This window comes from Lithobates pipiens, unplaced genomic scaffold (assembly GCF_037356315.1).
Source record: "Lithobates pipiens isolate NorthernLeopardFrog02 unplaced genomic scaffold, aLitPip1_a1.2 Scaffold_8, whole genome shotgun sequence".
In the NCBI taxonomy this organism is placed as follows: domain Eukaryota; kingdom Metazoa; phylum Chordata; class Amphibia; order Anura; family Ranidae; genus Lithobates; species Lithobates pipiens.
The window spans coordinates 543,738,734-543,749,879 of record NW_027507903.1 but is presented as its reverse complement, the minus strand read 5'-3'; the positions used below and the strand labels follow the sequence as shown (position 1 = coordinate 543,749,879).

The following is an 11,146-nucleotide window of genomic DNA, read 5'->3' as shown; positions in this document are numbered from 1 at the left end:
AGATCCGTGTCCACTCTGCATATGTAGAGCAGACACAGACACAGCCCGCTTTACTCTATGGGCCCCTCCGATCCAAACGGCCCAGACAGAAGGTGACGGATCCCCCCCCCCTTTTTTTTTTTTTTAAGTGGATCGGATTGGAAGTAGGTGGGTGTAAGTGGTCACAAGTCCGTTTACATGTGCCGCTCTATAGGAGGTGAATGGAGGGTCCGATTGGAACCACCTGAAAAACAGACAGGCAGACCCAATCAGACAGATTGTGTGAAAGGGGCCTAAGACTGCTTTTGCACTGATACCCTGCGATTTACCTACACCTCACTTGTCACTTCTTACTATGGATTCCTGCAGGTATCGCTGGCTGCCCTCCAGTGCTGGTACTGCTGGCAGGTTCCCAACCAATTGTCCCTGAGCATCAGTGTAACACGAGCACATTTGGCATCACTCCCCCTGTGACAGGTGTTGTCGCTATACAGGAAGGATCGGATCTGCTTCCTCTGGTGCCAGCTCAGTTTTTTTTTACACTGATGCTCAGGGATGGCGGCTCGGGACCAGCGATCCAGGCTTGCCGACCCGCCATCCCAAAGCAGGTGGCAGGCCACATCAGAGAGCTCCCCTGTCCTAAACGCTGTCCATTTGAGAAATATTAATTTGATCTGCTGGTAAGCCTTAGTATAAGGTTTCCTGTAAGAAGAAAAAAAAACAAAAAAAAAAAACAAAAAATGGACTTTACTACTGCTTTAAATATTTTTTGCCAAGAGCATGGTGGGGGTGGATTTCTGCCAATCACAGGCAGTGTCACGCCCCTCCAGCATGTACCTTGGGTTAAAAGGGAGGTGAAGCCTCCATCAATCTACATGTAAAATTCCACCCCATTGTGTTTCGCTAGTTAGTGGGCATGGAGGGTGGAGTGGGCTGTCATTTACCACTGTGTATACATCCACATGTGTGACTCTAGTCACATGGACTGCTCAGCATAGAAATTCACTGAAAACTGAGCATGTGCAGAGTTGCCACCAAAGCTGCAAAAGCCCTAGCTGAACAGGAGACATGAGGAGAATCATCCAGGCTTTTTGCAGAAAACAGATCTCAAAGTGACCGTTCAGGATTATGAACACGTAATACACCATTTATTGATAGTTTTTTGTGATGTGGGTTTAGTGACACTTTTTAAAAAAATAGGATTTTTTCATCATACTTACCTGATAAATCTGTTTCTTCATGGGAGACAGAGTTAGGCTAATATTCATTAGCAGCTGGGTTATACTTAATCTCCAGGTGAATGGACACTGGTAGACCAAAAGGTCTTTAGACAGGAAACGATCCCCTATATAACCCCTCCCATACAGGAAGTACTTCAATTCTGTAGCAAGCATAGAGGAACCTCTATGCCCCATGATGTACTCAAAAAAAAGGATTTTCACAGGTAAGTATGATGAAAAAAATCCTATATTCTTTTTCATACATCATGGGACACAGGAGTTAGGCTAATATTCATTACCTGCTGGGACATCCCAGAGCACTAGCCTTGAGGGGAGGGAGACACCCTGCCAGAATAGCCATCAGACCTTACACGGCAGTACACTGTGGGCGAAAGCCGTATCCTCAGCTTCTCAAACATCCACTTGATAAAATTTTGTGAACGTATACACTGAAGACGAAGTGGTAGTCTTACAAATCTGAGCCACAGATACCTGATGGCGAAAAGCCCAGGAGGTTCCTACACCTCTGGTAGAATGAGCTACCAGCCTAAAGCAAGGAGCTTTAAGTTTCAGATCATGGGCCTAAATGAGCCAATTGGCAATGGAAGCTGCCTGCCCCTTTTTGGGTCCCTTTAGTAAAACAAGCGAGTTGGCCCCTACATAAAAAGGTCCGGACCAGTGAATTGGAGGCTAAATGCCTTTGGAAGAATACCGATAGGGCCGAAACTTGACCTATGATTGTACTCAAAGACAAATTTGATTTCAAGTAGAAAAGAGAATTCTCCCAAACACATATTTGCAAGGATGCAATTTTTTGGGCTCCACACCAAGCAATATAAGTCTTCCAGACCTTATGATAGATCTTCCTAGTGACAGCTTTTCTAGAATTCATTGGGGTAGACACCACTGGTCCTGAGATGCCAAAGACCTTTAACACCCTGGCTTCAATAGCCATGCCGTCAAATTTAGAGACTGTAAATTGGGGTGGAATATAGGACCTTGAGACAGTAGCTTGTGGTGCCGTGGAAGCGTCCACGGTCTGTCTATTGTTAGTCTCACAATCTCCAGGGAACCAGGGTCTTCTGGGCCAGGCTGGTGCCACCAGAATGACAGGAACTCCGTCTCTGAATCCTACGCAACAAAATGTGGAAGGAAAGGGATCGGAGGGAAAACAAACCAGGGAGTACTATCGCCATGGAACTACCAGAGGATCTCTTGTTCAGGACACAAACTGCTGTAGCTTGTTGTTGAACCTGGATGCCAGTAGGTCGACCTCTGGCCATCCCCAACCTTGCCAAATTTCCTGGAACACTCCTGGGTGTAGGGGCCATTCTCCCGGGCAGATTTGCTGGCGCCTGAGATAATCCACCTTCCAGTTATCTACTCCAAGGATATGGGCTGCAGATAGAATCGGCACGTCCCTCTGCCCAGGCTAGTATGTGGTTCACCTCCTTCAGAGCTGAACGACTCCTGGTACCACCTTTGTGGTTTACATAGACCACTGCAGTGGCATTGTTGGACTGAACCCTGAAGCTCCATCGTCGATGACCTAGGGCAAGACGTACTGCCTGCAATTCCAGGACATTGATGGGCAGGATCTGTTCTGTCCTTGACCGTTTCCCTTGAGCTGTGAGCCCCTCTAGGGTCACTCCCCAGCCTGAGACACATCTGTCATCTGTACTCCATACTCTCCAAGTTACCAGAAGGAAGGACCTTCCCTTTCACACGTTCTGATCCTGCAACCACCAGTTTAGGCTTAAGCGTGCCCAAGGAGATAAGATAATCTACGGCTTGTCCTCTCCTGTTCCAAGCCAACAAGATGTCTTTTTGTAGAGGCCTGGAATGGAACTGGGCACAGGGCTCCGCCGCAAAGGAGGATACCATCCTCCCTAGAAGACTCATACAGAGCCGAATGGAGGGTTTTGTGGTGCCCCTTATCTGACACACCTGATTCATCAGGACACAGATTCTCACGAGTGGGCAAGAATACTCTTGATTGGACCATATCTAGGATCAGACCTAAATACTTAGACTTTAAACTGGGCTCAAGGATGACTTTTCGGTATTTATGATCCAGCCTAAGCTTTCCAAATACCGCACTGTGCATGTTATGCTCTGTTATAGAGCTTGAAGTGAGTGATCTGAGCAGGAGGTCATCCAGATACCCTAGCACCAGGATCCCTTGGGCCCTTAAAAGGCCCAGTACTAGTGCTAAGACCTTTGTGAACACCCGGGGAGCTGTAGCAAGCCTGAAGGGTAGCACCACAAGCTGAAAAGGACGTTCCTCTACTGCAAATCGCAGGAACCTCTGAGGAGGCTGAAAGATAGGTACGTGTAAATACGCGTCCTTTATATCGATGGAGGCTAGAAAGGCTCCCATCTGGAGTAAGGTTACTACGGAGCGGACAGACTATCCAAAAGGACTGGATCAGTAGATGCTGGTTCAGTGATCTTGGGTCTAAAATGGGCCTTGTGTCCCGCTTGGTTTTTGAACTGTAAATAGGTTAGAGTAAGACCCTGCGCCCCTTTCAGGTACAGGAACCTCTACAATCACTCCTTGACACACAAAATAATGTAGTGCCTGAAGCAATAAGTCTTTTTGGAGGATCCAAGGGAACGCTTGATCTTAGAAACCTGAGGGGGAACCCGCAACTCCAGCTTGGAACCGTGGGATATAGTTAAGATGACCCACTCGTCCTGAACTATTGTGTCCATCAGCTGCCTTCTGGAAGCACCACATGCTTGGCCTACACAGTAGGGCTGAAACGATTAGTCGATAATCGATAATGAAAATCGTTGTCAACGATTTTCATTATCGATTAGTTGGTCCACACCATGCGATCCGCAGAGCGGTCCATGGCCGCGGCCTTAGAAAAGGCAGCGGCTTCGGCCTAGCTCCGGAGCTGGCGGCCATCTTAGTACACCCGGCGGCGGCGAGCTGTGTGCTGACGTCACCCCCAGCGTGTTGTTCAGCCTATGTCAGCCCAAGTGAAGGAATTCTGGAGGAGTCACGCTGGATGCCTTGCCTGTCCGCATTCAAAACTTCTTTTATGCAGGTACCACTACATTTATTACCTAATAACTAACTACTATCGATTAGATAGTAGTTAGTTATTATCTAATCCTATCTAAGCCTTTCCACTTGCTCGACACAGCCACATTGTTGATTTAAATAAAAAGGTACAACACTATCTCTCCCCCTCCCAATAAAATGCAGCTTATTACAAGCATAAAAACATAGCACATCACTGACGATTTGCGCCAATAGGCATCCCGGGACTCATCACAGCGGTCTGTTTGGAGGAACTTTGATCGGTGGTGAGCTTGGCGCAAATCATCAGTGATATGCTGACTATGTTTTTATGCTTGTAATAAGCTGCATTTTATTGGGGGGGGGGGGGGGGGGGAGATTGTTTATTTAAATAAAAGGTATAACACTATGTGGCTGTGGGGGGCGGGGATATTTTTTTTGCTGATCCCAAAATTGGTCCGAACCATGACTCTGATCCGAGGAACGATCCGATCCGTGAGTTTTTTGATCCGTTGCACCCCTAGTCCGCACCTTCCCCCCTGCCGGTCCGTTAGAATCCTGTGTATCCTCCCGTGTCCTATGCATGCACCACGTCCATGAGCACGCAGCTACGCCTGCTTGCATTCTCCACCCAGCTGATGTCCCGCCAGCAAAGCGCCTGCGCCGCTTTCGGCTCCTCCTCACCCCTCTACCCAGCAGCCTTCTGATAGACCCGCCGCAGAGCACAGGCGCGGCAAGCCCTCGCCGGGCTGCTTTCCAGCGCTGCTGTGATTGGAGGTTGTGCTCTGCACATGCGTGCATCCATCTCCCGACTTCAGGGTGCCCGTCGCTCTATTCGGAGGTGTCGGCCGAGTCACGTGTGGTGGGTCCGGACTGAGACTCCGGCTCACACCACCCCGGCACACCGAGGAGGCGGCGCTGGCACCATGAAGGGGTGAGAAAACCCGAGACACCGGGGGGTGGGGGGGAGGGGAGCACTGAGAGGAGGTGGGGCAGTGACACCATGTGAGAGGGGAGACGTACGTACGTACGTGTGCGTATTTATCCCCTTTTCAGGTTTTTCTTTTTACCTTTACACATAAACAATATTTATTATAATTCTTTTTTTTATATATTGTCCTCAATGTATACTTTCTATGGAATAAAGGAGAGGGGGGGGGGGGGGAGTATTTTATATGTCTATTATTATTCTCTTTATATATACACATACTTGCATGAATAAAGCAGGGAATCTGACATTCACCATACTTTCTTTGCGGGTAATAGTACCCCATCATTGGTGTTTTATTCTGCAGTTTGAGTGTAACTCAGTTTTTTCATTATTACTTTTAAATAAATGAAAAAATTACATATTACGTTTTTTTTTTATCCGATTAATCGAAAAAATAATCGGCCAATTAATCAATTATGAAAATAATCGTTAGTTGCAGCCCTACTACAAAGCTTAAAAAAGCTGGGCGTGCGCCGGAACATTCTGAGCTGTCCCGGTGAATAGGCATGGCTGTATTCACGTATGACTAAATCGTCACGGGCCCAGATAAAGGCTACGGCCCCTGTGCTGTGAAGCCACATGTGTCATAGCGGCCAAACTGCTGAGCCCAGTGGCGGTCTTGTAAATGCATGTGCACCATGGCCCACCAAGGCAAAATGGCTCACCGTTGTGCACCATCATGCAGGTAAAAAACAGCCAGACAAGCAAAAAAGGTACACTTTGCAAACACCCACAGCTAGCCCAAAACTCCCCTGTATGCTAGCCTCTAGCTAGCTTGACTGATTGTACAAACACTGGGACACCCCACAATATTAAACAGGTTTCACTTAACCATCCAAGTGCAGGGCAGCTTAGAAACGAAGATGCCAATCTTCACCCTTCACGTGGGTTCCTGTCACTTGAGGACCTTCAAGAACTGGGTATCCTTTTCATGTTTAGGGTCCACTCCCTTGGACCAGTACAGAACCATGCAGGAATGCCTTAGCGCTGTGGTGTGCAGGATTCTACTTTGCAAGGTCCAGCGCCCGGAGGCCGCATTACAGGCAAAACCTTGCAGGATCTTGAGTCTTCTTAGCTAGGCTCGAGTACTATTTATCCAAGCATATAAAGCCTGAGTCAAATGGATCCAACCGGTCAATCCCTTGATTCATTTAAGAAGTTTGCAGGACTAGAGACCTGGAGCTCAGAGAGCTCAAACAACCATGCCATCCACCTTGTAGACACTGGTTAAAAAAAAAAAAAAAAAAAGAAAAAAAAAAAAAGTACTGCCTGTATGGGAGGTATTAAATAGGGGATCACGTCCTGTCTAAAGACCTTTGGTCTACCAGTGTCCATTCACCTGGAGATGAAGTATAACCGAGCAGGTAATGAATATTAACCTAACTCTGTATCCCAGGATGTATGAAAAAGAAATGATCATTTATATGTGAAATTATTTATTGCTACCCGCAAGAAGAAAACCCAGCACTGCCTTCATTCTGTCCAGTAGACTATATGAATCCACTTTAACAGCAAATTTAAACCCCAAAGCAAAAATGTAATAGAAATTGCATATTACCAGTCCATGGATGAGGCACCTGCATTTGTTTGTCTTACATTTTTTCCATTCTACAAATAACACACATCCTGTCCCTGGGAGGCTACACTGATTTCTCCACTGCATCTATGGAGGGAGCCATGGTAGTCAGAGGCTAGATGTCAAACATGTCAGCCTTTGTTTATCTGCATTACCTAAAGGTCCGGGAAATTAGCAGTTTTCAGACGACAGCTAAGACAGCAATTTAAAACTGAACTCCAGGAAGAGTAAAGAAACCTTTCATAGCAGTGGGGCACTGCTAGTGTTAAATGGTAATGTCTATGGGAAATAGAAGACCAGTTTCACTTACCTGATCTTGTGCTCCTATTACAGTCACAGCAGCCTCTTCTCCCCTGCCCTTTGACAGCATCATGACTGATGCATTGCCCATAGTTCTGCATTATATGCGAGGCCACTAAGGAAGAGTCTGTCAGAGCACCATCTGCTGGGAAATTGAGAATTGGGAAAGGAGAAGTGCTTTTTCTGGGACCTATTCATAAACAAACCTTGCAGTGAATGGACAGACCCACTGCTGGGGCTCCTCCCTAAATACAGAGGGGGGGGTTGCTCCTAAATTAGCTAGGGAGGAATTTTCCACAAGGGGTGCTCACAAAAAAAAAAGGAATTGTGGTGTGGGAGCGGCTGAAGAAATGATGGGAGGGTTAAAAACCTGAAAATGGTGCACACAGGCGCAGTAAGATAATATATAGGGAGTCCATGCAGACTGCATAAGAGCGCACAGGTAATAAGGGATACTGGTTTCAAATTTAAAATTGTCACAGTGCCTTCTCCTGCCAGCTTGCAAATAAGTGTCTTAAGGGGTGCTCCATATTTAACCCCCTTTAGGGGGTCTCCCTATTATGTGTGGCAGCTTAGCACTCAGTAGGCCAGTGTGCGACCTGGGGCTCAGCTGTATCTACACAAAGAGGACAACTTGCAGGCTGGCGGTGAAAACAGCAGAGGCCAGGAGCAGGGATCAGAGGTTACAGACAGCAGTCAGGAAAAAGCCCATAGCAAGCTGTGCACAGTGTGCAAGTAATACAAAAACAGAAGTTGGGAACCCCTTAGGGGATCAGGAAAGAGTTTATTTATTTATTTTCCTTATTGGTGAAAATTGGATCATACCTTATACTTTTTTTTGCCTTCCTCTGGATCACCAGCAGGTTTTAGGTACTGAATAAGAAAACGTTTAATTTAGCTTGTCTCTTGGTTGAATTTGATCAACATGTTCAGGCTGAACTGGATGGACTATTGAATGTATGCACACACTATAAATAAATATATATTATACACACACACACACACACACACACTGTTAGTTAGAAAAATTCTAAAAACATTTATTGTTCTTTTTATACCCTTGGAATATTTATTATTGCTAAGAATTTGTGGACTCAAGTTGATTTAAATAAAGAAACGGAGACAATTACAAAGACAAATCTATCATTTAATAAATGGAACGAACAGTGAAAAAAGACAATACAGAGACCAAGATGCAGAAATGAAATCCACTCTTCATCATCAGAGTAGCTGGAGAAAATTAAATGCGTTCAGAACTCTTTTATACACTAAAAAATGAAAGGTATATCAAGATACAGAACTGCATCAGGGGAAAAATCCTGGGTTAAATAGAAAAACAGACAGCAAACAACCTCATGAAAATGCAGCTTGCCTTGCTGATCCAATAGCTTTAATGTCTACTTTTACTTGTTGCATGCTTGTTTTGGGACATCAGCTCAAAAAGTATTAAAGCCAGAGACAGGCAAACTAGAATTTTCAGAACAATCAGCAGTAGCAGCCAATGAATTTTTTTTCTGTACAGACTTCTTTTAAAGGATCATCGACTATGCATCCATCTATGGTTAAAGGGTCAGTCCACCAAGTGTCAGGTATATACCGTAGAGTTGGTACTGCTCATCAGCTTCTTTAATTAAATTGAGAGTCTGCTGGCAGGATATCTTCAATGTAGTTTGAGATTCTGCTTCTCCCTCCTTGATGCTTATAGAAGAACTGTAGCTAGGCTATGGACATTCAAATATTTACAAATTCTCAAGTAGTAGAAATGTTTTAAACAAGCCCCTGTTGACCTCTATCTGCAGCCACCATGGAGTAAATCACACTCAAAGCTCCAAGAAAAACCTGGGAGTCTTGTTTTCTCTCAGATGATCATTTTGTTCTTCCTTGGCAGTAGAGAGTTGGTTTAGTTAAAGGTTTAGGTTCACCTTTAGAGAAAATCTGTAAAGTTACCTGAACCCCATCGCAGGACACTGGAAGTCACCTTTACAGTCACCTTACAGATTTTCTGTAAAGGTGAATTTATACTTTGAATATTGGATTTTTATTACAGGGTGACTTTCTCTTGGTGGCTGAGAAAAACGTGCAGACCTGAGAACAAACTTTTTACCAGCGCAGTTCCTAAAATAGAGAAGAATCTGAATGATGGTTAACATTGGTAAAATCTACCAAAATATGAATTAATTTGGGGCACAATAAATAGGAAACTGGGTAGCCAAAATCACATCTCTAGCAAAAAGTAACCGGATTTTGTATGAGAGTTAAACATATGGGCAGCTAGTCCCCAGGTAGCCGTCATCTCTCAAGTGTATGTTTTACAGCACCAAGATACAGGACGGTGTGCTGGAGTCTAATTCCACATCAGGCAATGTAGTCATCAGCGGTACCCCACTCCCATTTAGTCCTTCAAGCCTGTACTATTTATGGATCGAGCATAATGTTGTGACATGTTTAGTGTTCAGCAGAAGGAACATAAGAGTCCTTGTAAGAAACACTTGACCTCCTCCTTTTGGTGTCACCAAGAGATGTCATTTGCTGTAGGGTGGAGCTACACAAGGTTCTTCTCCGAGTCTTTTTAACCGCACCTGGTATCTGCTGAATACTCAGCTGCTCCTTGTTTGGGCTGTGGGTTACGCTTTCCAGGATTAATTTAGAATTCTCTAAAGACTGCATTGCAGAGCTTAAGGATTTCCGTTTAGCTGCTCCAGGTATATGCTGAACGCTCAATTGCTCCTTCTTTGGGGAGCAGGTTACATTTTCGAAGATTAAATTAGAGTTTCCTAAAGGCTGCACTGCAGAGCTGAAGGATTTCCGTCTGCTGGTGCCCTCACTGCTTGTCGTCTCTGAAACCCAGAACAAGCCACTGGCCCCAGAATCTCTGCGTAGCCTCAGGCTCCGCCTCACCTTCTTTTCTGTCCCAGCAGACTGCAAAAGCCCATCAAAGGGCAGATATGGCTCACTGGTGAAAGTGGTTGAATTTTCATCAGATTGAGGTAAAATTATACAAGGGTCCTCAGTGTAGGTATTCGGTTCAGTGCTCGAATAAAATATGGCAGGCTTGTGGTAGTTCCTTGAAAGACGTCTACCTTTCTTTTCTTTAGCTACATCTGTGATTACTGGCAACTTGGGGGACGGAGCTCTGTCTTCTACTAAAAAATCTGTCTTTGGTTTTGGGCCTTCAGTAATGGTCTCTAAGGTCTTGTGTTCAGCATAGATAATGTTTTCTAAAAGATCTGTGGCCGCTTCTTGATTTGCAGCATGCTGCACTTCCGTGGCGGTTTGTGACACTCGCCTTCGTGTGGTTGAACCCCTTTTTGTTTTTTTTGGCTTCAAAGCAGACACAGTCTCTATTGTGCTGGTATCCTCTGGGACACTTTCACCTGGCTCAGGTACACAATCTTCATCTCGTTTCATCTCCTTGTCAATAGAGGACAAAGGACATACAGCATTTGTGCTTACAGTGCTAACCTGTACAATCAAATCAGCCGGTTCTGTGTGTCCCTGACTATCTGTAAGTGATTCCATATGTTTGACTTCCAAGTCCTCCTGCCCTGGACAACCTGAATCTTCACTCTTCAGAATTATGGGATCAGAAAACAATTCCCCTACTTCAGAATTAACTTTGCTCTTTTCAACGTTCCTGTTGCCTCTCCGAATGCTCTTTCTCTTTGCAATCCTCTTTACAAGTCCCTTATTTAAGGAACCACCTGTAATAAAAAGTTCACTAGTTAAATGTAGCACTCACATAGGATGCCGACAAAAGCGAAGACGATTGTAAAAAGTTATAATTTCAATTATTCTACAGTAAGTTTTATCCCATTGCAAGACAACATATAAATAGTAAAGTACAACTAAAGGCAAGTATTTTTTCAGTTTTGGCTAGAGAGGAGAAGATGGATTGGAACACCTGTCAATTTTTATAGCGGTATGTGCCCCTGCTATCGAGATTCACCCTCTCCATTTGTCCTATTTACTATTAACATTGAAAGTAAAAGAAAATTCCAAATTTTGGGTTGTCCCCAGAAAAATAATGGAGGGGAAATCTTCAAATGGGG

The 11,146-nt window shown here is 44.9% G+C and overlaps 1 protein-coding gene across 3 annotated transcripts in view; it reads right to left on the bottom strand.

Annotated features, from left to right (window-relative positions):
• Nucleotides 1-8,223: 8,223 nt before the first annotated feature.
• Nucleotides 8,224-11,146, bottom strand: part of CDCA2 (cell division cycle associated 2) — a 67,088-nt gene continuing 64,165 nt past the window's right edge. For all 3 annotated transcript variants that reach the window (XM_077469748.1, XM_077469747.1, XM_077469749.1), the window contains exon 15: nucleotides 8,224-10,798. In XM_077469748.1, the coding sequence (XP_077325874.1) occupies nucleotides 9,543-10,798 (1,256 nt within the window). In that variant the 3' untranslated portion in view covers nucleotides 8,224-9,542. The remainder of the gene's footprint in view (nucleotides 10,799-11,146) is intronic.